Source organism: Megascapheus bottae, chromosome 10 (assembly GCF_031878675.1).
Source record: "Megascapheus bottae isolate mThoBot1 chromosome 10, mThoBot2.hap1, whole genome shotgun sequence".
In the NCBI taxonomy this organism is placed as follows: Eukaryota; Metazoa; Chordata; class Mammalia; order Rodentia; family Geomyidae; genus Megascapheus; species Megascapheus bottae.
The window spans coordinates 19,178,099-19,205,061 of NC_143518.1; the positions used below are offsets into that span (position 1 = coordinate 19,178,099).

Consider the following 26,963-nt stretch of genomic DNA (forward strand, 5'->3'; position numbering starts at 1 on the left):
AGAAAATTAATGCCAGCTATCTAGGCCCAAAGCCTTAACAGTAACAAGGCAACATGGCCAGGTAAAGGCAGAGGTAACCTTAAGCATTGAATATGTTTGGGCTCTTCTTTTTTTGTCAGTGGTGGGACTTGAACTCTGGGCCTGGACATTGTCCCTGAGCATTTCAGCTCAAGGTGAGGGCTCTACCACTTGAGCCACAGCACCACTTCTGGTTTTCTGGTGGTTTATTGGAGATAAGAGTCTCATGGACTTTCATGCCTGGGCTGGCTTTGAACCTCCATTCTTAGATCTCAGCCTCCTGAGTAGCTAGGATTATAGGTGTGAGTCACTGGCATCCAGTAGGTTTAGTCTCCTCTTAAAAAGGAATTTACTCTAGCTTCTCAGGAGACTGGAACCTAGAGAATATGGTTCAAAGTCAGCCTGGGAAGAAAAAATCCATGAGACACCATCTCCAATCAACTAACAAAACATCAGACTGGAAGCCTAACTCAAGAGGTAGAGTGCCAGATGTGAACAAGAAAGATAAGCCCTGAATTCAAATCCCAGGACTTACATACAAAAAAGAATTTACATATGAACTTCCATACTCATGCGGCATTTGTTCCTAGGAATCACTATAAGTGCTTTTGCTGTAACATAGAAAACAGAATCTTCTTAATCTAATAAGTTTGGAATGGTTAAAGGAAACAAGGGAAAATGTTTGAGGACAAAGGTCTTCTCAGCACAGACAGGCATCAACTGTTAAGAACTTCCCACAGGCTACGGCAGTCCTTGGAACTAAGAAGAAGAGAACAAGCCATCATTCACTAATAAGTTCAGGATGGAAAGATTTTGAAGACTAGGATGGGGTTTAAGAACACAAGAAAATGGAGATGAACAAATGACAAATAGTCTTCCTTGAACTCTCTTGGTGGCAAAAACCTTCAGGGGTATGCCTTTAAAAGGACTACACAGCCCTACTCCATCTTCCCTCTCTGTCTCTGGCCTTGGCATGTGAACTGTGCTGCGACACTACGCTCCACCATTTTCATCCATCATCCTTATCCAGAGCGAAGGTTGGGTTAGCTCAGTGTTTTGGAAGGATAAGTTAGTTTGCCTTAGGAATTTCACTATAGTAATGTGAAGTTGATGAATGTGGTCAACATGGAGAAAAAGCTAAATGGTTGAACAGTACTATAGCAGAAGAAAGCATTGAGAGATGGCTCACCTGAAAAGACGGGTCACTGAGACCCTGGAGCTGAGACACTGCATCCTGAAGGCGGAGACCGTGTTGGTAAGACTGATCGGCCTCGATGTCAGCCTGAGTGGTCTCCCTTGAAAGCTGCAGGGCCAGGGACCTGGTGGTCTCTAATCTATAGGGCAAAAGATGAGATGATTAAAGGGAAAGAGTAAAGAAGACATGAAACGTATCATTCTTACATACCCCTCAGGGCTGTAGACACACCCTTTAAACACCACAGATGATAACCATCTCTTCAAGTATAGCAATTTCTCAATCAGAATATAAACTTGCCCTAGATTAATCAATGATTTCTTCCTCTAGTTTTGAAGGGGTTTGCTCTCCCCACAGCCATATGCTCATCCCTTTGCCCGTCTTTATTATTTTGTTCATTGTGACTATAAATATACAGAGAGGTTACAGTCATATGTCAGGTAATGAGTATGTTCCTTTTTTGGGCAATGTCATCCCTTCCCTTGCTTTCTCCCAGTTTTTCCCCTCTCTTATTATTGTTTTTAATGCACATTTAAAAAAAGATATGCAGTCTGCCAAGTATGGTTTGCATTATACTCTAGGAGGGAACAGATAAAGAATGCAGGTAATAAATCAATGATCCAAGTAAAGACCTGTTGAAACTTACTTTCCCATAAGTCCTTGTACCACGGAGCTATCTGAAATGCCACTTCCGCCCCCTTCACGCATAGCCTGGTGGGCCAGGGCTAGAGCTTGCTCAGTTTCCCTTGTTAGTTGTTCCACGTTACTGGCTGACTCGGCATGGCTGAAAGGATCGAAAACAAAGAGTTTGTTTTCAAAGAAGAATGAGCATAAGAAGACAGTATCTATATGTATATGTATGTATATATACATATATATATATATATTTCATGTGAATAAGAGGAATAAAGAAACTTGTCTGGCTTAAAACATTCCCAACACTGACTCCCATAGATAAAACAAAAGGAACTCTCAAGAGGTAAGTATGGAGACTAAGCCTCATGCCATAGCTCCTTATTACATGATTGTTTTCATTTAAAGGCATACTCTTTGGAAGTTGAGGGGGCAAGGATAAGTGGGAACAGTCTTTCTCTCTCTCCCTCCCCCTCTCTGTTGATCATGGGGCTTGAATTCTGGGCCTGGGTGCTATCCCTGAGCTCTTCAGCTCAAGGCTATCACTCTACCACAGCACCATTTTCAGTCTTCAGTCTTCTGGTGGTTAATTGGAGATGAGTGTCACAGTGTTTTGTGCCTGGGTTAGCATCGAACCGCGATCCTCAGATCTCAGCTTCCTGAGTAGCTAGGATGACAGGCATGAGCCACAGCACCCAGCTGCAGGTTGTCTTCTGCAGAAAGATAGGTCCTATTTCATCCAGGGTTCAGTTCCCTGTTCATTTTTGCTGCAGCTTGAATCTAAGCCCTCTACTCAGGAAGATGAAGCCTGTCAATAAAAGTCTGCCCTGTAATTCTAGCTGCTCAGGAGGCAGATTAGGAGGATTGAAGTTCAAGGCCAGACCAGGCAAAACATTCGAAAGACCCCATGTCAACCAATAAAAAGCTGGCCAAAAAACTGCACACTTTGCATCCTGTGGATGACAGTGCAGTTGAGAGGATTCCAGTCCAGGCTGTCCCAGGCAGAAATGCAAGACCTTGACTCAAAAAAACAAACAAACAATGACAAAAGAAATGACCAAAGCAAAAAGGGCTGAAAGGCTGGGGGTATGGCTTAAATGATAAGCCTGTCTAGCAAGTGTTGGCGTCTTGAATCTAAACCCCAGTACAGTTGTTTTTTTTGTTATTGTTGTTTTTTTTTTAAGTATCATATACGCTCATTCTCTTGCTTCAGTGAATTGATATTAAGAAAAAAAGAAACAAGATTGAAAAGACAGGCTCAGGAGGCAGCTCAGGCTCCAAAATCACAGATTAACAGAACTGCCGTGCTGAGCTCTGCTTCCAGAGAACCACTAATAAAACCTTGAACCCTTTAACCTTGTAGGATTTCCATTCTGCATGGTGCACAGTCAGGGGTCTGTCCCCTGCCTTCCCCCAGTCTTGCCAAGTTTCCAGAAGCAAGTACCCCTGCATATACTTTGCCCCTGTGGGCCAGCAAACAGCCTGTTACTACTTGTTCCCACACGGAGCCCGGAGTCCCTGAGAGCTGCAGAACACCCTTTTCCCGAGGCTTATTCACTTTGCATGACCTGAGGAACCACATCTGACATACATCAAAGCCATGAAGTGAGTCATGGAGAAACCTGGGAAAGAAACACCCCTCCCCCACTCCCACCCCCGGCCAAATAACCCTGCCCAGCCCCCACACTGAAAGCCAAGAGGTTGGGAAGGCTGCAAGGTGGGGGCAAGGGTCTTCCAAGAAGCCTGGGTGGAATGGAACTGGTGTTTGGGTCCCAGTCTCCTACAGAGTCGTGCTGAGATGCTGACACTGTGTGCCCTCTGTGCTGCTCACCTGTCTGCCAACCTTGTGGCCTCCTGAGCCAGATTTTTAAAGCCATTTGGTCCCACATAGTGATCGGAGGGAGGAATATTCTGTGGGAAAAGGAGAAGTGGTTAAGGTTTCACATGTGGCCCTGGAGCCTAAGCAGTACAGTTCCAAGTGTCAGAAAAGCTTGTGAACAGCCATACCCTTCCACACCAAGACACACCAAAAGTCTCTATTTATCATGATCACACACTCATGAAAAAGTATATGTGTAAGCCAGGTGCTGGTGACTCAGCCTTAGCTACACAGGAGGCTGAGATCTGGAGGATTGTAGTTTAAAGCCAGATTGGGAAGGAAAAAGATTCCATCACCAAAATAACTAGCAAAAATCTGGGCTGGAGGAGTGGCTCAAGTAGTAGAGTGCCAGCCAAGCATGCAAGCCTAGTCAGAGGGAGAAGCCCTGAGTTCAAACCCCCAAACTGGCACACACATTAAAAAAAAAAAAGGCCAGGAGTTTGGCCTAGTGGCAGAGTGCTTGCCTAGCATGCACAAAGATCCAGGTTCGATTCTTCAGTACCACATACATAGAAAAAAGCCAGAAATGGTGCTTGGCTCAAGTGGTAGAGCTCTAGCCTTGAGAAAGTCCAAGGACAGTGCCCAGGCCCTGAGTTCAAGGCCTAGTACTGGCAAAAAAAAGTATATGTGTAGATATCCAAGTCCAAAAAGTGGACAAAGATGTAATTAATATACATATTTTGTAGTTATTTAAAGTTCACTAAAATACATATCAACTGTTAAGAGTAGTCATTTAATAGTAACATTATCATAGAGGATTTCTACTTATTTTCTGCATTTTCTATAATAAACATTTTTGCAATAGTGAAAAATCAATATATTCTGCATGTATGTGTGTGTGTGTGTGTGTGTGTGTGTGTGTGTGTGTGTGTTCATATTCATGTGCGTTGTACAGGTGCTTGAACTTAGAACCTGGGTTCTGTTCCTTTGCTTTTGCACTCAAGGAGGTCACTCTATCATTTGAGCTATAGCTTCCATATTCTACTTTTAATGTGATTTTTTATGTGATGATATCTTCCAGTTTCCTCTATTCAGCACTACTCATTCACTTACTTTATTGTCACCTTGGCCTCTGAAATTCATGCATACAAGAAGACACCAACAAGCCTTCCCTTCCTACTGCTCTGCACACTACCTCACTAAGAAAAATCAAACTTGCTACAACTTTTTTCCATTTTCTTAACTATGCCATTAGGCTTCCTCCATTCTTCCTGTCTGCCTGCCTTCTTTCTTCCATTCCTCCCTTCCCATCCCCTTTCTCCATCCATCCATCCATCTACCCATCCATTCATCCATCCATCATTTTATCCAATCATCTCTTCTCTCACATTTTGTGTTGTGGGCTAAGAATGCAAATACAAGCAAAACTGTGTTCTGTAAGAAAGAAAAGAAATGGGACAGCAGCAAGATGAGGATGTGGTTAGAAATAAATATACTAGGTAGGAGAGCATAATCGAGGGAAGTGGGAAATTGAAGGACGGCAAAGAAAAAAGGTCAGATATGACTGCAAAAAAGAGAAATCTAAGCACCTACCAGGCAAAGCAAGAAACCTGAGACAGAAAACGAGCAGATGAGACCTAGGAGAGGATCTCCAGGCACAAAGGTGACTTTTGGTTCCTTAACCCCACCATGCATACATACAGTGTTGCCCAGAGATGCTTCGCTTTCCGCCAGGCTCACACGCATCTCAGAGATCAGCCTGCGAGTGTCCTGAACTTGGTTCTGGTGCTGGCTGCTCAGGGCCTGAATCCTTCCCGCAGCCATCTTGAGGTCATCCAGGCGGTTCTGGTAGCGGTTCTCTTGACCCCTCACCTTGGCCACCTGGAGACTGAGGGATCTCCTCGCATCTGTAACATAAAGAAGGCACTGACTTATTGCAAAGGCAATGGTCACAGAAGATTTTATTATACACAGTAGCAATTCTTTCTAAGCTAGGAGTCTTCTATGCTAGGATAAGAAGCAGGCCTTCCTCACCTTCTGCAACCTGAGCTTCTCTCAGAATGTCCCGAAGGGCTTGCTCAGCCTGCTGCATCCTCCCTTCCAGTTCTGCACTGGGCACTGCTCCACCATTCCCCTGAGCCTGAGACACCAGGGCCTCCAGGCTCTGTAGCTGCTGCATAAATGGACCCATCTGAAAGCACACAGGAAGCACGGTCAGGACAAACGACAGGACCCACAGTCCAAAGCCAGGCGAGACCATTACTAATACCTCAGAAATGCTTGTTATGTCACAGTAGCCAAAAATTTACACTGTAGATCTGAGTGTAAATCCTGACCCCAAACCTTAGCCCATGTGACCTTCATAAAGTCACCTTCTCTGTCTATAAAGTGAAGATACTAAACTTAATAATCACTTGTGTTAAAAGAGTTAATATTTGTAGCATATTTAGAACAGAGCTTGGCACCAGTAAAGTGCTATAAAAAGCTGTTAAATAGGCAGATTTCAAAACAGGCTGAGTGTATTCTATATGTGAAGGGCTTTAAAAGAATGTGTGTGTGTGTGTGTGTGTGTGTGTGTGTGTGTGTGTGTGTGTGTATGTGTGTGTACCCATCCTAGGGCTTGAACTTGAGGGTGCTGTTCTTGAGCTGCTTTTTTTGATCAAGGCTAGTTCTCTACCACTTGAGCCACAGCTCCACATTTAGCTTTTTTGGCAATTATTTTCTGCTCAATCTATTTCAGAACCACAGTCCTCAGATCTCAGCTTCCTAAATAGTTAGGATTACAGGCATGAGCCACCAGCGCCCAGCTGTATTTGAAGTTTTGTGTTTGCCTGTTTCTCTGCCTCTCCTCTGTCCAAAAATAAATAATCACAATTAATAACAACAACTCATTCTGCTCTGGAATATGGATTTGAAATTTCTGAAGGCCAGTCTAGCTTGGAAATTTTTAGTTTGTCCTGGACTCTGGATATCTTTGATAAATGTTTGCTTTCATCCAGGAGGGGATAGGGAGGAGAGAGCGCTAGCTGGAAAGTAGCATATAATAATAACAAGAATCCTGAACTCAGAGTTTGGGTGTCCCCAGAGTGGCATTCTTAGTACCATCGGGCCATGCACTTTGAAAAATAACAGGTATTTTGAGACTCCCTTGGCAAAAAGGACTCATGAATAAAAGAGTGACTACTGTGGTAGGGAGGGGGGCTGCTAGTGGGTGGGGGTGGATATCAGCGGGCATACCTGCATCTTTACTTGATTATAGCAGGCAGGACAGCTGGTCAGTGCTGCATGATCACAGTTGACGCCACCAAATCCTGGCTTGCAAACACAGCTGCCATCAGCACGACATTCACCAGGCTCTGCGCCCATGGGGTTGCAGTTGCAAGCTGGAGACAGACAGACAGACAAACAGGGCATTCACTAATGCTAGAAACTGGAGGTACTATGAGGAAAAGGAAGATGGCATCACTCATGGCAAAGACGCCATCACTGCCCTTGTCATCCACATTGTGTTAGGCTCATCTCTTAGCTGTGTCTCTATGAACATTCCTAACACAGGCAACTTCAGGAAACCCTGCAAGTTTGTTTGGTGACTGCAGAGGTAGAGCAAAAGTCCATCTTCTTCTTCCTCACATTGAACCGTAATCCCATTGGCTAGTTCACCAGAACTCCGCCTTTGCTCACAAGGTGCCGAGCATTTCTTACATTTGTGCCAAGGGCAAACATCTGCCTTAATCTTGCAGATGAAGCATGTGAGCTCAGGGAGGGTGAATAACTTGCTCAAACTCCTACAGCAAAATAACAGCTCAGGAAGAGCCAAGGCTCTTTTACTTCTGCGCCGCTGCCTCTGATGCAGGCAAAGTAGTAAGAAAACCAGGTTGTCACCCAGCCAACTGAACTGACTGAGTACTTGCCAGGATGTAACAACAGTGTAATACCATTCTCCATTGTGGAGAACCTGTTGGTCCACAGAATGCTGAGCCTGGGTCTAAAGTATACTACGATCATTTGAATACACTTGTGTCTTCTTCATTAGCATACGAGCTCTTTGGGACCTGGGCCTGACTTACTCATCGCTACACCTGAACACAGCAGGTGCTCCATAAAAGATAGCTAAGTGAAGAAATGTAAGATCCACTGTCTGACTCTTAATGGCTAGAATGATAAAGAGTATGCTTTCTCTTAGGCCATTTCATTTGATCTCTGCAACAACCTGGAGTCAATTATCATTCATCTGCTGAAGGAAATGGAGGCCCAGAGGGCTGGCTTGGCATATTGAGCGTCATACAATGTGGGAGTGTTCATCTGGATGGCTGAGTTCACTGGATTGAGGGGCACCTAGGAGATTCGTATAGCACCCTTCTCAAGGTGTCTGTGAAATCACAAGAGCTCTGGCTTACTGTATGGTTTACTCTGTTGGTGAATTCAGAATTTGAACCCAAAGGTGGTGGAATCGTGGAAGGCGAAGCCCTGCTTGGAGGAAGTAGAGCAGGGCAGTGTCTTTGACGGTCTTTCTTGCCTGTCCCTATCTTCCCTCAGCTTCCTTGCCACCATGATGAGAACAGCTCCACTGCACTATTCCCTCTGAAACCATGAGCAAGACATGGCTCCCCTTTAGTTGTGTTTCTTAGGCCTTTGTCACAGTGACACAAAGTCTAACAAATACAAACCCGTGTGTTCCAAAACTGGACTTGAACTAAGTACTACTGACAGATGCCATGTAGGCATGTGCTATATGACAGGATATCACCGATGACCCTTGGGTTGGGGTCTGCTTTGGTTTGGCCCAGGAATCTTCTGGAGTGGAAGTCCCAGGCATTGACAGATGGCAGTTTTGGTGTGAGGACATTGTTCATCAACAAGCACCTGAATGCTGGGCACCAGAGCCATTCTGGGGCCTTGATGACTAAGCCAGAGAGACAGGCCAGCCTCTTTGCACCCAGCCTTGAGTATGAAATATAATGCAAGCTAAGGTTTGAAAGAGGAGCTCCATGGGAGCTTATCTGTGCTGTGATCTCAAGCAGTCCTTAGAAACCAAGCTTTATGAGAAATGCTGCTTTGAAGCCCAGTCTCTTAGCAGAATTGTTGACAGTTCCCTTCTGTACGTCAATTATCTTCACTTCCTGAGAGGGTCTCTTAGACTTCCTTTACAGTCCAGCCCATCCCTGTTTCAGTTTGCTCAGGCTCAGCCTCAGGGCACTTATTACTCTAACAGCTCTGAGCCTTAAGACTGGGCATGGGATGTGGTCCTACTTTATCAGCTCTGCCACTTAGGAATGTAAACCTGACCTTTTCCACTTCTCCCACGCAGCTTTCCCATCTGAGAGCCTTCAGTTCTGCCTCCCAGATCCTGAGGCAGGGGAAACTGATTGTGGTGCCTCTTGAAGCCTGCTCAAGTTCCAGCACAATATTCACTGCCCTTGCCTTTGCCTTTGCTTACATGCATGTACGCTCACTAGCAAATGCCATCTCTCTAGAGGTACAGTCCTACCTCGACATTTGTCTGCTGGGTTGGGAGCCAATGGGTCCCCAAAGTAGCCCGCTTTGCACTGTTCACAGTAGAAGCCAGCGGTGTTGTGGATGCATTTCAAACACCTGCCTGTCAACCGATCACAATTCCCAGATGCACTGGGGTCCACATTGTGATTGCAGTGACAGGGCTGACAAGGCCTCACGGGGCCACGTTCTCCGAAGGGGTCCCCAAAGTAGCCATCCGCACAGAGTTCGCAGCGAGCGCCTGGGAGGGAACAAAGACCTGGCTTGTCACATACACAGTCTAAAATAGTTCAGGCCACACTAGAGGAGTTGGGGAAATGAGCTCCCCCGCCCCGGGGAACTTCCAGACCATACCCAGGGGCAGGTGCAGGTGGCAGAGGTTGGCACTGTTGCTGTCCAGTCACCATAGAGTTTAGAATCTAGCAGCACCACTAGCAATTTTAACTGTCTGTTTGGGGGAATTCTGGGAAGACCAAAGAAGTACTAATATTTCAATAGTGTCGCCAAGACTGTCACAAAATGACTGGCTAGCTTAGGAACTGGTGGCTCATGCATATTTAGCTACTTGAGGAGACTGAGATCTGAGGACCCCAGTTCAAAACCACCTCAGGCTGACAAATCTGAGAGACTAACATCTCCAATTAGCCAGCAAAAGGCCAGTAAGTGGAGATACGGCTTAAGTGGTAGAATAAAAAAAAAAGTCAAGGGGCTGATAGAGTGCATGCCTAGCATGCACGAAGACCTGGGTTCAATCCCTGGGTACCACATACATCACATACATAGAAAAAAGCCAGAAGTGGTGCTGAGGCTCAAGTGGTAGAGCTCTAGCCTTGAGAAAAGTCCAAGGACAGTGCTCAGACCCTGAGCTCAAGCCCAGGACTGGCAAAAAAAAAAAAAAGTCAAGCAAGAGTTCTAGACCTTGAACCTAAGAAGCCACTCTTTCCTTCTCTACATTCTTTGCTTATGTTCACTAAAAGCCATGAGCTTGCAGATTACATCGCTAAGCACACACCCTGCCCTCACTCCAACCACCTCACCTCATAGACATGGCACATTTAGATCATTTTCACAGGAGGTGGTTGGACTTGCCTACATACCACTTGGAATGGAAGTTATGTACGTAATGCCAGGCAGGCAGCAGGGCAGGAAGAAACCCTCCAACGAGCAAGCCCCGGGCCTTACCAGTGACCCCCGGGGGGCAGTTACTGCACACCACCTCCTCTGTCTCTGGCATCACTGAGCAACTGAAACCATTGTGACAAGGGCATGGCTTGCAGCTGCGTGGGTCATGGGGGTCATTGTAGAAACCAATGGGACAGTCGGCACACTCGATGTCTGGGCTCTCATCCCCCGAATAGCAATCTCCTAGGGAGGTAGAAGAAGGGTTGAGAGGCAGGGGACTAAGCAGCACAGATGAAACATGGGGGACCAGTGTATAGGAACCCCAATCTTTCCTTTATAAACTTTCCCTAGTGTCTGAGCACTGGCGTCTGCCCTTCCATGGAATCTAAGCATGACCAAAGCCCCAAATCCTGCCTCACAATTGCCTGCCCTGTGTGGAGACACATTTCCTTTACTCTCCATAGCTTACAGTTCTTCCTCAGCCCACCAGGCTCTGACATAATTTATTGCTCATTCATTGAGACCTTGACTTGCCTTTGATCTCCCACAAACAATACTTGCAACTCGACACCAGTTCTTCCAACACCTTGCACTGAACCATGACAGTCGTTTCCTGTAACCTAGCCCCTTTCTCACAACCCTGTGGCATTTTCATAATGAAAAGGATTTCGAGAGTGATCAAGCACCATGCCCACCCTCCCTAACTTTACTGCTACTTCCCCTAATCCTTTCCCATCTCTGAAATGAGCTTGGCCATGAGCTCTGACTGCACTCCATGTCTCCGCTCCCAGCCCACTGGTCCACAGGCTCTTTCACGCACCTGTGTCTGGATCGCAGGCTCCTCCCCCTTGGCAGTTGCAAGGAATACAGCTGCCAAAAGGCCCTAGCCTTGCTGAATCTCTCTTGTAGCCAGAAGCACAATCTTGGCAAAACTGTCCCTTGTACCCAACAGGGCATACACAATGTTCAACCCAAGGTGCTGGGGCTCCAGAGACAGGGCGGGCTGAAATGAGGGTCACGTTGTCAAGGTACCCAGTACCTGCCATAGAGAAAAGAGGTTTGGAAGTGGTAAGTGTTAAGAGCTACAGATCTAAGATCAAGATTGTCTTTGGATTATGTGTTCTTAACTCCTACAGGTGCTGTTCATGCAGTATGCCTTATGGAGGGCTCTGGTGGTCCAGAGCCAAGAGTGAGAACCTGGGCTCTAGGCTTAGAGAAACTGGAGTTTCAATTATGCCCCTCATCTTCATGAGATTTATGAATGGGGCAAATCACTTAACCTTTCCAGTTGTAAAAAAGAAGTAACAGTAGCAACACATCTGGCGATGATTTAAAAATTGTGAGAGAACAACTTTCCTATTTCCTGCTCTATTTGCTAGCAAGAAAATTGTGCAGGCCAGACATGCTTTTCTACACAAGTGCTAACAAGCTTAAGGAAGTCTTCCTTAAATGATTTCTACTGGCATTAGCAGGACCTGACACATGAAAAAAGAATGAACAAAATACATGCTATTTCCAAACATGGTATCCAAAGGAAAAGTGACTCAAGGAACAGCAGGGCTGGGTTGTTGAATATATGAATTTACTACAGATTATCTCCTTCAAATAATCTGTTTCAATCTCAATGCAGACCTTTATGAAAGCAAACTAGCATCACTCATTCTTCATCAGTGTAGAACTCTTTTTATTTTTATTTATTTATTTTTTGCCAGTCCTGGGCTTTGAACTCAGTCCTGGGCATTGTCCTTGGGCTTTCTCAAGGCTAGAGCTCTACCATTTGAGCCACAGCACCATTTCTGGCTTTTTTTTTCTATGTATATGGTACCAAGGAATAGAACCTGGGTCTCTGTGCAAGCTAGGCAAGCACTCTACCACTAGGCTAAACTCCTGGCCCCTGTTTAACTATTTTTCAAGAATCATTCATTAAATAAAAAAAATTATATATATGGAAGGTCTGGGTATGGCTGACATCAGCAATACCATTAAGTCAGGTGGCAGAGATCAGAAGGCATGTGACCAGCCCTGACACACACACAAAAAAAACTAGTGCCAGGCACGGTGGCTCACACCTGTAATCCTAGCTACTCAGGAGGCTGAGATCTGAGGATTGAGGTTCAAAGCCAGCCTAGGCACTAAAGTCTGTGAGACTCTTATCTCCAATTAACCATTAGAAAACCAGAAGTGGGGCTGTGGCTCAATGGGGTAAAGCAGTAGCCTTGAGTTGAAGAGCTCAGGGATAGTGCCCAGAAGCAAAGTTCAAGCCCCATGACTGACAAAAAGAAAAAATTAGTGAGATTCAGTCTCAATCAATAAACTGACATGGTAGTCCATGAGAGGTAGTACATGAGAGGATGAGATCAGGAGGACTGCAGCTCCAAGCCAGCCTGCACAAAAAACATTTTTGAGGTCCCATTTCCATAGAAAAAGATGTTTGTGGTGGTATGAGTCAATCATTCTATCTACAGTGAGAAGTGTAAGTAGGAGGATAACAGTCCAGAACATCGTGGGCAACAAGTATGACACTATATTGAAAATAACTAAAAGAAAAAAGGGGGGGGAACAGGAAGCTTGGCCTAGTGGTAGAGTACTCGCCTAGCATGCACAAAGCCCTGGGTTCGATTCCTCAGTACCACATACACAGAAAAAACAGGAAGTGGTGCTGTGACTCAAATGTTAGAGCAGCAGCCTTGAGAAAGCCCAAGGTCAATGCCCAGGCCCTGAGTTCAAGCCCTAGGACTGGGAAAGCAAAAAAGGAAGAAAGAAAGAAAGAAGAAGACTAGGGTTGTGGTTCAAATGGTGGAGTATTTGTGAAGCAAATGCAAAAGCTTAGTGCTAGAGAAAAAAAGAAAGAAAAGCTTGTAGAAGTAAAAACATAGTGTGAGTCATCAGATTATCTAAGTGAAAATCATCAAGTACGCATCTGGAGACCACCACCATCTTAGAAAGCCAAAGCCAATTCAACCCAAGAAGAGAGAGCTTTGTTTCTCCTGGTCCCTTACTGTACTCTCCATAGGTGGCCCGGATCCGGAGGGCAGTGAGGTTCCGTAGCAACCTTCGGTACTCGAAATAACTCAGCTGGGGGCTCCAGTTGCTACTTGGGTGTTCATTTAACCTGCATAGTTGAAAATCGAAATCTTACAGAAAACCAACTCATATCACATCACTGCCCAATACAAATTATGTTTGAAAACATCGGAAGCTCTAAGACTGTGGCAGGCCATCTTACAGTCCTCATAGATGTGAACTCAGAGCTTTGTCCCTCCATAGGGTAGGCAAACCCCACAGGAAGGAAATACTGGTGTGCCAGAGTGCTGAGTCTATTCCAGGAGTCATTTTGCTGGTCCCAAATCCTCAGAAGTGACTTCTAGAAGCTCTGATTCACTTGTAGCTTTGTACTTTGAATGATTTACTTCCCATTTGAGCACATTTCCTTTACTCTTTAAAAATCAATGTCTAATGATAATGGAAATATAAACATAACTATAGAGACATAAAAACCTATGACTCTATAGACATAATGTTTTATTTCATGAATTAATATGTTTCTATGACATACAAACCCTTAGCCTAATTTGGATTAAGTTCTAAAAACTAAGTCCCAGTGATTGTATATAGAGATTCCCTCCTTGAACACTTGTTTGTTAAACTTGTCATTTGAAATATGATGTAAAAATCAATGTTAATAAATTCTTTAATAAAAAAAAAAAATCAGTGTCTAGGGCTGGGAGTTTGGCCTAATGGTAGAGGGCTTGCCTAGCATGCATAAAGACCCGGGTTCAATTCCTCGGTACCAATACATAGAAAAAAGCCAAAAGTGGTGCTGAGGCTCAAGTGGCAGAGCTCTAGCCTTGAGAAAGTCCAAGGACAGTGCGCTCAGGCCCTGAGCTCAAGACGACGACTGGCAAAACAACAACAACAACAACAAAAAAAACAGTGTCTATCTTATACATTGTTCAAATCTAATTCTTTCTAATACTTTCTTTTTTTAGTGCTTGGGTAAGAAGTCTACTACTGAGCTAAATCCAATGTTTCGTGCGTGCCTTGCCATGCCCTATCAAGTCTCTGTGCTACTCTCAAATTTTGTTTTGTTTTCCACTGGAATATTGCTTCCAAGAATAGCTCTACCTCTTTCATGTCAGTCATTGATTGGCAAAACAAAAACTGACTGTGGAATTGGGGATGTAGATGCATTGTAGAGCTCTTCTCTAATGTGCAAGGTCCTCAGTTAGAGCCCCAGTACTGCAAAATATTTTTTTTAACAATTCAGCAATGCACTATGGCTCACTCCTATAGTCTTACATACTTAGGAGACCAAGATCTGGATAATCTCAATGTGATGCCAGCCGAGGTTAAAAAGAAAAAAAGTTTGAGATGCCATCTCCAGCAAAAGGCTAGGCTGGAGATATAGCTCAAGTGGTAGAGCACTAGACATGATCAAGAAAGCTGAGTGAGAACTTGAGTTCAAGCTCCAAGACCACCTCTACTCTCCCAAAATGTAAAGGCTAATTGTACTTTTGTCTGGGGCTACTAGTTGTGAGGCTGAAGGAAAAGATAACACTAGCACTTAACTGGTGGGGGGGCGGTTAGTGAGTTAACAATTATAATACAATGCAATGAGGACTCACAGACTCATGTGTAGAACATTCTAGAAACACATAACTGCACCTGGAATCCTGATAAAGGTAACACAAAGGAAGATTGTGTAAACTAACTCTCAAAGAGTAAGTTCACTTAGCCAGGAAGAAAGGGATGAATATTTTAGGCAGGGGAGCTGTGTGTGTACATGATAAATGAGTAGCACTCACTGATGTACACAGGTATATGCACTATGTGTCTCTTTTTTCTCCCTTCCTATTATCTCTGCCCCGAGTTAGGCCCCTAACCAAACTTGGTGGAACAGTCTAAATACTCTATTCAAATATTCTGCAGTGTCCACACCCAGCCTTCACCTGATTGCGACTGATCTAGACAGGCAGCACAGTGGCTTTCCATCACCCTTCTAGCAAGTTCAAGAGTAAAGCACCTTGACATGATAATACAAGGCTAACTATGGTGATTCCTTTTTCCAGAACATTCAATCTTATCTGCTTCTCCCCACTTTCCCACCCCATGTACGCTCTGGTCTATCTGTAAATGTTCCTTGCCTCCATACATGCCTTCCAACCTTCTCACAGAAATTCACAAGTAGAGGTTGTCCTCTGACTTTCTCCCTGTAAACCATTCCATTCTCCAACCATAGGTTGCCTCTTCCACGAAGCTTTTGGCAGAATTAGGCTCTTTGTTAAGCCCCCTTCACCTTGAAAGCAAATATTGCACTGTGTTATGCTTGCTTTCGGATATATCATATGTCCTGGTAGACCATGAGTGTTGTAGGGAACTGATCATGTTTATTTCTAGCCTGTACCACAGGACTGAGCACTGTGAAGGCTCAGCTGCCTCACCCGCCTCCCTCAACACAGCACTCAAAAGCCCCATCCCACAGGGTAAGTGCAGTCTCCACAGACACACGCAGGGCTGCAGTGACCTCGCCACTGGGTTTTTCTCTGGCTCTGCTCCTCTACATTCCCCTTTCATTTCTGGTTCCATTTCTGCTCAACTACTAGGCATTTCCTAAATGTACAAAACTCCCTCGGGCAGGATATTTTCCCTTTGCTTCCCTGAGCTCTTCCGCTTTTCTTTTGATCCCTTGTTCTTTACACTTGTTCACTCCAATGAGTCAATGGTGCCTCTTCTAAAGTGTATTCAAAACATTTGTGTCCACCTCACCCCTCTCCATCACGACATGGTTACCAGCTGCTCTTTCTTCTCTCCCACTGAGAGAAGAAACCATGTACCATTTCAGCACACAGTGCCAGACCTGATTAACAAATGGTGCTCAGAAAAGCTCCATAAATGAATGAGTGATAGAAAAAAGTGCCTCAACAAAAGACTTGGACTCTGATCACAGTTTGCTCTGTGGGACTCACTTGTGGTCTCTCTATTTACCTGAACGTGTAAGTCTTGGTGAGTCCACAAGGTAGCGTCTTGCCAAGAGGTATCAGAGGTGCTTTGATCTGCAGGCCAGCCCCTTCCAGGATCACATCATGGGAAGAAGGGTGTCTGCCGCCCCTGTCCACACGGTAGTCAAAAGACAAGGTTTGCCCATAGCTCACCTGCTGATTACCAAGAAATTTGGCTGTGAAAGAAAAAAATATCAGTCGTGAAGCTGGAAAAACAAACACACATGCATTAATGTTGGTATTGTTAGCCATTTCTTTTGCAGTTCTATATTCCCTCTAACCTAACAACTCCAACCTACCCCACTGGAAGCCAATGCAAAACCCTGGAAGTCAGTGCACAGCACCAGACATGGCTATGCCATTCCAGCTATAAAGGAGGGCTAGTTATTGAAATGCTTAAAGGGTCTTGTTATAAGGTGACCGATGGTCCTATGACAGATCATTCTACGTAACTACCCTAGGAAAATCAGCAATAGTACCATTTCTTCTATGGCGCTTTCTCGTTTAGAAATAGTGCTCTTCATTATATGGGGCATGTATGTGCTCTTTCTTTTCTTTCTTTCTTTCTTTCTTTCTTTCTTTCTTTCTTTCTTTCTTTCTTTCTTTCTTTCTTTCTTTCTTTCTCTTGTGGGTCATGGGACTTGAACTCTAGTCCTAGGCACTGTTCCTGAGCTCTTCAGCTCAAGGCTATGCCCTACCCCTGAGCCGCAGCTCCACTTCCTGTTTTCTAGTCATTAATTGGAGATAAGTATATTAGGTTCTTTAGTGCCTGAGCTGATTTTGCACTGCAATCCTCAGATCTCAGCCTCCTGAGTAGCTAGGCTTACAGGTGTGAGCCACCATGCCCAGCTATATGGTGCTTTCTAGCTTAGACTAATTGCTGGATGTTGATATTCTCATGCCCACTGTTTGGAGAGGTAATGAAGAACAATTTGCTAAGGAACAAGTCCCCTGCCAAGGATATGAAGTAAAATTCAAATTCTACCTTGTATACCTAGGCATCTGTCACCAACAAACACAGTTTTGAAGCTTAAAAGTGTTAAAGTGGGGCCGGGAGTTTGATCTAGTGGTAGACTATTTGCCTAGCATGCACAAAGATCCAGGTTTGATTCCTTGCTACCACATACATAGAAAAGGCCAGAAGTGGTGCTATGGCTCAAGTGGTAGAGCTCAAGCCTTGAAAAAGCCCAAGGACAGTGCTCTGGCCCTGAGTTCAAGCCCCAGGACTGGCACACACAAAGAAAGTGTTAAAGCTTTAAGGAATTCTTTGTTTTTGTTTTTCCATTTGCTTCTCAACACATCTGCAAATTTGATCTCTTGATTTATCAAGAAACTTTCCACTTGATGAAAGCAGGAGCCTGTGCCAGGGTCTCATCAGACCCTGAAGACAGCAGAGACACCATTTCTTCCCCACACTGCCCTGCTGCAAGGGCTACAGTGAACTGGTCTTATGTCCCAGTGGTCTCTGGAAATGCCTCTGCTGTCAACACCACATAACATGGGCTCCATGTTTTCTAACTCAGTTTTTCTATCCTGGCTTCCTTGTTTGATAAGAAGCATTATCTCTTACTGGATGAAGAGAAATAAGATAAATTAAAAATCAATTTATTTCTCACCTACCTGGAGCCACAAAATAAACAGGGTCTGAGAGTCGGGCTGAACTAAACACATCCCAATGGCGATGCGACCAGTGAAGCTTTGCAGGAGACCCATTTCTCTGTATAGCCTTCCATCCATCAACACCTAGAACACACAGAAAAGACCCCTCCGTAGGCGGCTAACTCTTTTCATCCAGACAAGATTCACTGGCCAAAAAAGTCCCAGTGATGCTTAGAAAGTAGAATTTTTGCCCATGTCTCCACATTCCTTTACAGTATTCAGAATTCCCCAAAACTCATTTCTGTGGCTAAGACCACAGAACTTCACCTGCTCCTACCTCATAACTGCTTTGACTTAGCTTTGGAACAGACCCTTATGACAAGAGCACATTTCTTTTATCTGCTTGTAATTTGCCTTTTTATTATGATTAATTACATAAACAGGGTCTGGACATAGTGAGGTGAGAGAGCCTAGACAGACTAAGAATTACTGAAATAATACTTCCCAATATTTTTATAGTGCTCTGTAGCAGGGCAACATATATTAAGTGACTTAGAATGTGAAAGCAGTGTTATTTGTGTGTGGATCCCAGGATGCTTTTCTAGTCTTTAGTCCAAATGCCTCTTTGTTGGTTGGTTCTGAAATAGACATGAGTGGGAAGTACGCTCACACATCGAGTGAGTTGTCAGTTCTGTTTCTCAAGGTATCAGGATAGCGTATGGCTTGACAATACATACACATTAACAATGATAATAGCACCAACCACAGTGAGTCATATCTATAATCTCAGTTACTGCTGAGGATCACTGTCTGAGGCCAGCCCAAGAAAAATGTTAGTGAGAAATCATCTCAGTCAATAAGCCAGATTAATGGTATGTATCTGTGGTTCTGGCTATATGGTAGGTATAGATACGGAAGATCCAGATCTGCAGCTGGTCTGGGCAAAAATACCAGACTCCATCTGAAAAATGACTAAAGCCAACAGGGATGGAATCTTGGCTTAAGTGATAGAACACCTGTCTAGCAAGACCAACAACACAACACACACACACACACGCACACACACACACACACAATGATGATGATAGATTGAATAATTTCAAATCTGGAAAACTGGGAAAGATGACTTGAGAAGCCCTTTTATGAATGGAGAGGTGGTTATGTATAAATGCACATCCCTGCACAACATTAAAGAAAACAAAACTTTGTGACTAGAGCACTTTACCTTCTCGGAAGTTAGAGGTGATCTTATGAACACTGAAGTCTACAGAGCTGCGGCAGCTGCCTGAATGCCCATAGCAGAAACACTGGGTACAGCCCTCGGGATTTCCTCTGTCCAGATGATAATAACCTGGTCGACACCTGCGGCGGCGTTTTAGAAAGCAGGACAAGACTATGACTGACTTATTTCTTATTGTGTCTAGAAAAGAGAACGACTGGTCTGTCTCTTTCCAACTCCTTTCCCACTTGGCCTATTAATTCCCTCGGGAGAGAAATGGCATCAGCCTTCATCCCAGCCAACCCGATGGGCAACCAGATTCTCAGTGAGACTGTAAGCAATGTCCACCTTCTCTGGCTCAGTGAAGCTTAATCACGTTGCCTTGGTGATCAACGGAGGGGTGGGCCAGGGATGGAGAGCAGAGCAGCCCAGTCCCAGACCAAGAGTTTATAATGGGAGCAAAATGGGAGGCAAGTAGAGGGAAGACTTCTTTTTACCTCTTCTCCACATAACTACCTTCTTCCATATAGAAGATGACTAGTTTCAATGATCATTTACTTAGCCCTCATGCTGGGCATCTTGGATATAGTCTCCATTGAATCCTCCTTGTAATCCTATGAAATGGGGATTGTTAATTCCACTTTTCTGAGATTAGATTGACCCAGAAAGGTTAAAAATGTTCTCTTAGTGGCTCATGACTGTAATCTAACTGCTTCAGATGCATGGCAGGAGACCTTATCTGGGAAAAAAGCAGACAAACAAACAACAACAAAAAAAACTGAAAGCAAAACAAGTTGGAGGCAAAAAGAGGCAGATACCTTCCCTGGTGAAGCTAGGTTGCATTTTAAAACCTCCTCTCACCACAAGAAAGCAACTTATCTGAGGTCATGTAGGGTGAGGAGCCAAGGCAAGCCCCACATTCATGGAGAAGAAAGGATAAGGGAGGGAAGGGATTTGGTGAAACTAAATGCACTAAGCACTAGCAATGCACTAAGACACAAAATTATAAAGAAAAATAAGGAAATGGTTGCTGTGCCACTCATTAATGGCTCACTCCTATAACCATAGCTAATCAGGAGGCTGAGATCTGAGGATCATGGTCAGAGCTAGCCCAAGAAGAAAAGCCCATGAGATGCTCATCTTCCGTGAACCAGCGGAAAGCTGGAAATGTAGCTCAAGTGATAGAGCCCCAGACTTGAGCAAAACCAACAAACAAGCCAAGTGACAGCACAGGGACCTGAGTTCAAACCCCACTACTGGCATATATAAGAAAGAAAGAAAGAAAGAAAGAAAGAAAGAAAGAAAGAAAGAAAGAAAGAAAGAAAGAAAGAAAGAAAGAAAGAAAGAAAGAAAGAGAAGGAAAGAAAGAAGGAAAGAAAGAAAGAGAAGGAAAGAAAGAAAGAAAGAAAGGAAGGAAGGAAGGAAGGAAGAAAGAAAGAAAGAAAGAAAGGAAAGAGAGAGAGAGAGAAGGAGGAGGGAGAGAGAAAGGAGAAGGAGGAGGGAGGGAGGGGGCAAAGAAAGAAGGAGATAGAAAAAAAGAGAACGATTATGAGAGCTATGACAGTGTGGCAGCTGCTGAGAAGCACCAGTGTCGCTGTTGGTAGTGATGACAATATTTGTTTTGTGGCATTATCTCTTTCTGTGTCACATTTTGGAATTAAAAAAAAAAATCTTTGGAAAAGTGACCCCTGTGTTCACACCTAAGCTCTTTCTCTTTATCCTCACCTCACAACAAAATACCCCCCCGAAAACACAGGCTAGGAATGCATCTGGCATTTCCTCCATTCAGGTAGAAGTGATTGGCAGGGTGCCAAAATGCTGCATTCTTGCTTTGAAGGAAATGAGGAGGAAGCTTTTCCTCTGGGGCCACTTCTGCTCTGGGAGGGAAGAGTTTAGTCTCAGCACAATCTGCATCCACTGCCGGTGGATGGGCTCTGTGCTCCTGCACCTGCCCCAACGTGGCTTGGGCCCAAAGGGCTCTTACGTCATAGCCCCGCACCCTGCTTCATGTGTGTGCCTGTAACTACCATCCCTTCCCTGGGGGCAGTTCCTTTCCAGTACTCCATGGTTATATATGGCCATGCTTGTGATAGTCCAGGTTGCAAGGTTTTCCCAACACGTCTAATTAGGCCAAGTGTGCACCAAACCCAGCTAGGGTCCTGTGATCACATCATCGCATTCCTCCTCGAACCCAGGCACCAGGAGTAAAAGCCACCTGGCAATGAGGACCACTGTCCCAGAAGAAACAAAGAGAAGGGCTCAGAGTAGAAAATGGGCTCCCATGAGGGGAGGGTGGGTGGGTTGTCATATTATTATATTTTTTTTCTCAGTTTTGAGAAGAGAGCAGGAAAGTCCACCACATTTTCTCCATATTGCTTTTCTATAATGTACTCAGAGGGCGAATCTGGTTGCTAAGGGACTGTCTCCCCTCTCTGGAGGGACCTGGTTCACAGGGTCTGACCTGTCACAGCGCTCTCCAGTGACAGCTGGCTTGCAGACACAGCGGCCAGAATCACAGGGCCCCACCACGCCAGCTGGGTCACAGTCACACTTGCGATTTCTGGGAAAGAAAAAAAGGAAAATTAGGGATGGGTTTGCCAACACTTCACAGTGTACACACAAAAGATTAACCGTTCCTGAGCAAGCATCACCACACCCAGAGTCCCATCTGGGCACGCTGCCAGGATGGGAACTGTGAAGGCTAGGGAGACGTCAAGGAGATACCAATTTGGACAGGATTTGGATAGAGTTTTAGGGCAGTCAGAGCAGGATCAGGGCAGTAAGAAATGAACATGAATCCTGGGTTTTGACTGGTAAGACAGATACATGATTGGATGCCACAATGAATGATGGAGACCAGTGTGGCTACTATCACACCTGCTTGCATCCTTTGAAGAAGGCAGACTACTGTGCTGGGAGTATGGAAACCAAAAGTATGAGAGCAAATGGAGCCTCAGCTCTGGATAGAGTGGACAAAAGAAGAATCCTTCCAAATTCCCATCTCGTTTTCATGGGAGGGCACGGAGGGCCAAGAGCCAAACAGTATAAGGTGAATGACTTTGTGGTTTAAAAGTGTTGCAAAGGAGCCAGGCACTAGTGACTCAGGCCTGTAATCCTAGCTGCTTCGGAGGTTGAGATCTGAGGACTATAGTTCAAAGCCAGCCTAAGGAGGAAAGTTTGTGAGAGTCTTATCTCTAATTAACTACTCAGGAAAAAAAAAATGCCGAAAGTGGCACTGTGGCTCAAGTAATAGAGCGCTAGTCTTGAACAAAAAAAGTTCAGGTTCTCAGTTCAATCCCCTGGACCAGCACATACGCACACCGAAAAAAAGGGTTGTAAAGGGAGTTGGGCTTAGGAGAGCATTTCCAAAAACAATCCAAAAGGATTAGGCAATGCTAGAAGAGAGCAATCTATACAATGATCTAGATAAAAAGGAACTCAGGCGGGCAGTTTGGCCTAATGGCAGAGTGCTTGCCTAGCATGCACAAAGATCTGGGTTCTATTCCTCAGTACCATGTACATAGAAAAGGCTGGAAATGGTGCTGTAGCTCAAGCAGTAGAGCTCTAGTCTTGATAAAAACTCAAAGACAGTGCTCAGGTCCTGAGTTCAAGCCCCAGGACTGGCAAAAAAAAAAAAAAAAAAAGGAATTCAAATCAGCACTTCAAAGGACAAGTATGCCTATCCGGGCAAGGATTGAAAACTCAGGCAATGGAAAAGGCCTGTGTGCATGCCAGTTTTCTCCAGAGCCTAAGGAATATTATGACTATGTGATATTGCAAAAGAAAAAAATCATCCTTTTCCTTTCTTTGAATTCATGGTTTAAAATCTCCCGATTTTGGAGAATGCCACCCCATGGGCTGAGTGTAGAAATGAAACAGACATTTCTCATTTCTTCAGTGTTTCAACACAGCTGCTCAGAAGTATATTGCTGTGTTACACTGCAGCTAGAACCAGACCTCAGAAACCAAAGGAAACCAAGAAAATGCCTGTAAGCAGAGCTTCCCAAATCCTTTCCATGTATTGGGCCTCCCTGAATCAGGTCCCTTAACAAATCAGAGGAAAGGCGAATGGGGAACCTTTCAGCCAGATATGATGGTGTATCCCAGCCCTCCAGAAGTGGAGGCAAGAGGTTCACTAGTTTGAGACCAGCTGAACTACATAGCAAAATCATGTATCAAAACAAACTAGAGCCAGGAGTTTGGCCTAGTGGTAGAGTGCTTGCCTAGCATGCACGGAGACCCGGGTTCGATTCCTCGATACCACATACATAGAAAAAAGCCGGGAGTGGTGCTGAGGCTCAAGTGGTAGAGTGCTAACTTTGAGAAAGCCCAAGGACAGTGCTCAGGCCCTTAGCCCAAGTCCAGGACTGGCAAAAACAAAAACAAAAACAAAAAACAACCTAGAATTAAACAACAACAGCAACAAAAGAAAATGGGAAAGAGAAAAAGGGGGAGGGGAGAGAAAAAAGCCTGTATCAAAATTACAAACATGAAAGTATGCACCAAAGATAAGAAGTGCCAACCCAGGGAAAGTTCCAGGGACAGTGGCTGGGACAAGTGGAATCACCCACAGGCTCTTCCACTAGCAAAAGTGGTCAAAGGCCCATCTGGATTTCGCTTGTAGCCAACATGCTATATTGTTATTGCAACTGGCCCCTATGCCTGCTGTGCAGTGTCTGTCATGGAGATAACCAGTTTTGCAGAAGAGCAGGAGTTTATTCGTGAGCCAGACATGTGTGGGAATGGAGGAGCATACTTCAAACCCACCTCGTGGGACATGGGAACAGAGGCTGTGAGGGGGGGATTTGTGGGCTGAGGTATGGGGACAGCTGATTGGAAGTCTGGAAGTAATCAGTGGCCCAGCATTTGTCAGCAATTACCCTGCATCTCAGAGGTGTTGTCTGTAGCTCTAAAACTGATGATTTACAAAATTAACTAAAAGCAAGTAAGTAAGAGCAGGTTAAAGTCCAGAGTGTTCCTTTAGGCTTTTCTTGGTCTCAGAAATTCCCCTATCAATAGCCTTCTAGATCATTCTTTACTTACCCACTCTTCTGCATCTCTTTAAATTGATGATGTGATTTGTAAACATTTCCATCTTCCTCCATAAAAGAGTTTGAGGAAGGGGGATGGAAGATGCTTTAAACCAATGGAGACCAAGATAATGAAAAAAAAAAGTTTTTCTAAGGCCAAGCTCCTGAGGCCCTGTGGTTGCCAGGGTAGGACGTGAAGAATGACAGGCTCTGTCCCTCTGATCTAGTTCTTTAAAGGGAGGCAGCCATTGGGTTAAAGAACTAAGGTTAGGCAACAAAATTTTGGGTTTCCATAGTAAGTTCTTTTTCACCAGTACTACTGGACAACTTCATGTTAATTAAATGATAGCTGGGCACAGCTGTAATTCTCGACATTCAGGAGGTAGTGATTTGGAAGATTAAGGTTCGAGGCCAGGCTAGACAAAAGTTGGGCAGAGTGGCTGTTGGGCCTATGATCCCTGCTCTATCAGAGAGAGAGGTAGAAAAATGGTGATCCAAGACTATCCCTGGGTAAAAAGTACCTATCAACAATAACTATAAAATCTAAACAATAACTGAAAGCAAAAGTACTGGAGGTTGGCTGGGAGTATAGAGCTTGAGGCCCTGATTTCAAACTCTAGTCCACTTTAAAAAAAAAAAAAAAAAAGCATATAATGACAATTACACTCCTGGTGTTGACAACTGGTCCCTTAAAGCTAGTAGGAGGGTTACACTTGAGAACCCACACAGAGTATTCGTGGCACCCTAGTGAGTAGTAAAGGAAGGTCACTAATAGCCAATAGCAACAGCAGTGGTGGGGTGGGTGCTCACAGAAGGCTCTGGTCTGGGGCGCATCCAGCATCCGTGAGTGTGTGGAAGCCTGGCAGACACCGGTCACACCTCTCTCCTGTCACACCTGGCTTACAGCTGCACTGTCCAGAGTTGTCACAGCGAGCGCTGAGAGAACCTGCAATCCATAAAGTAGGGGAAAGGGAAAAGAAAAGAATTTAGTAAGGCATCAAAAAGCAACTGCCATCTCATGGTGACCCAGTCTGCACTGAGTAATATCCACCCAGGAGGGGATTTTTTGTTTGTTCGTTGTTTTGTTTTGGCAGTACTGGGGATTGAAATGAGGGCCTTGTATTTGCTAGGCAAGACATCTACCACTTGAGCTCTGCCCCTCCAGTGCTTTTGCTCCCAGTTTGTTTTCAAAGAGCGTCTCCACACCTTTGCCCAGGGTGGCTTCTGGCCTTGATTCTCCTGTCTCTACCTCCTGAGTAGCTGGGATTATCCGCATGCACTACACCACACCTGGACCCAGACAGAAACATTTTAACAAATGAAGATTTCTAATTCATTGAAAGCCATGAAACTACTCATCAAAATGTGTTCTAAAAAGTATATAGCTCACTGTTGTTGTTTTTTTTTTAAGAATTCCTTTATTAAGTCTTTGAGAAGCCAAAGAGAAAAATAAACAAATAAATAAATCTGAGAATAAACCCATCTGCTTCCTAAGACAGAGTTATAGCAGAAAGTGAGCCACCTTCTCTTTGTCTACCAGGCAGAAGCCATCTTGCATGAGTCAGTGTGGGAGATCTTCCATTTTCTCTGAACTAGACCCTATTTTGTGATCCTGGCTCACAAACACCTGTACTCCACCACCCTGCACCCCCATTTTCACCTCCCCACATTTTAGTCTCCCTGTAGAAACCAAAAGGTCATATGGATCATATGTTAAGTCTTCTGGCGATTCTCTTTATTATAAGCAGAATCAAATGCAAACTCCATATGCTGGCCTGCTAGACCCCAGACCCCACCCCTCTCACTTCATCTCCCACCTTATTTATAAAGTGCCAGCTGCCAGTGTCTTCCCCCCCCCCCCCCGCACCGAGAATGTGCCAAGTTCCTTCCTCAGGAAGTTCACACTCACTGACTCCTCAACTGAGAATGTTCTTTTCCCAAACTTCTTCTAGTTGGCCCTTTTGTAGCACATGGGTAATAGCAAATGCGAGTTCTCGAGAGTATTCTGACTCCTATGTCTGAAATAACAATCACACCACCTCTCCCCCATACCTTGGCCCAGAAATTCCTCTCTCCCACTTAGGATGGCAGAGGCTCATGTTGCTTGCTGAGCCCAATGGCCAGCACAGCGCCAATCCACAGAAGGACTCCAGGAATCTACCAGATTCTTGCTGCCCACCAAGGAAGGAGATTGGATATCTCAAAAAAGAAGTTGAGAGGGGCAATGTCTGCAGATTTTTATAGGGTATGCTTCACATACCCTATAAAAAGTTGTATGTAGACACAGAACCAACAACTACCTTTATTTATTTGAATTCTATTGACCAGTGAATTATAAGTTCACTAGTCAAAGAAAGTGGAAGGACAGTGGGTTTAACAAACAAATATAGCAAGTGAGTAATGATCTTTTGGCTTTATAGATTATGGCTAGCTTAATTATTATAGATATTTGATATTGATAAATAATTTCATAATTCTGCCAATTGCAGGAATATTATAAGGTCTATCAATTGCACAGCTTGCAGGACCCCTCAGTGAGAACAGTATAAATGATGTGTGCTGGTCCTATGGCTTGAACTCAAGGCCTAGGCACTGTCCCTAAGCTTTTTATTTATTCATTTATTTTTGTTCAATGCTAGTACTCTACTGTTGGAGCCATGCCTCCAGTTCTGTTTACAGGAGAAAGCCATTCATGATCTGAGAATATTTTGGTAGCAAGACATGATTTTTTTCTGCACTGGAAAGTGTTAATCTACAAATTTCCTCTGGCTATCCCTTGAAAGTGAGAATTACCCTGCAGCTGATTGGCTTAGAGAATGAACCTTCACCTAGGAAG

General features: G+C 44.4%; 1 protein-coding gene across 1 annotated transcript in view; it reads right to left on the bottom strand.

The window, feature by feature from the left end:
* The window catches only part of Lamc2 (laminin subunit gamma 2), a 69,814-nt gene that overhangs the window by 9,763 nt on the left and 33,088 nt on the right, over window positions 1–26,963 (bottom strand). The window contains exons 4-18 of the mRNA XM_090340288.1: window positions 24,938–25,073; window positions 21,559–21,657; window positions 19,104–19,240; window positions 17,900–18,022; window positions 16,266–16,455; window positions 13,280–13,392; window positions 11,101–11,319; window positions 10,341–10,523; window positions 9,154–9,399; window positions 6,903–7,048; window positions 5,700–5,856; window positions 5,367–5,572; window positions 3,678–3,757; window positions 1,860–1,997; window positions 1,208–1,352 (exon numbers count right to left, since the gene is read on the bottom strand). Coding sequence (XP_090196414.1) covers window positions 1,208–1,352; window positions 1,860–1,997; window positions 3,678–3,757; window positions 5,367–5,572; window positions 5,700–5,856; window positions 6,903–7,048; window positions 9,154–9,399; window positions 10,341–10,523; window positions 11,101–11,319; window positions 13,280–13,392; window positions 16,266–16,455; window positions 17,900–18,022; window positions 19,104–19,240; window positions 21,559–21,657; window positions 24,938–25,073 — 2,318 coding nt within the window. The remainder of the gene's footprint in view (window positions 1–1,207; window positions 1,353–1,859; window positions 1,998–3,677; window positions 3,758–5,366; window positions 5,573–5,699; window positions 5,857–6,902; window positions 7,049–9,153; window positions 9,400–10,340; window positions 10,524–11,100; window positions 11,320–13,279; window positions 13,393–16,265; window positions 16,456–17,899; window positions 18,023–19,103; window positions 19,241–21,558; window positions 21,658–24,937; window positions 25,074–26,963) is intronic.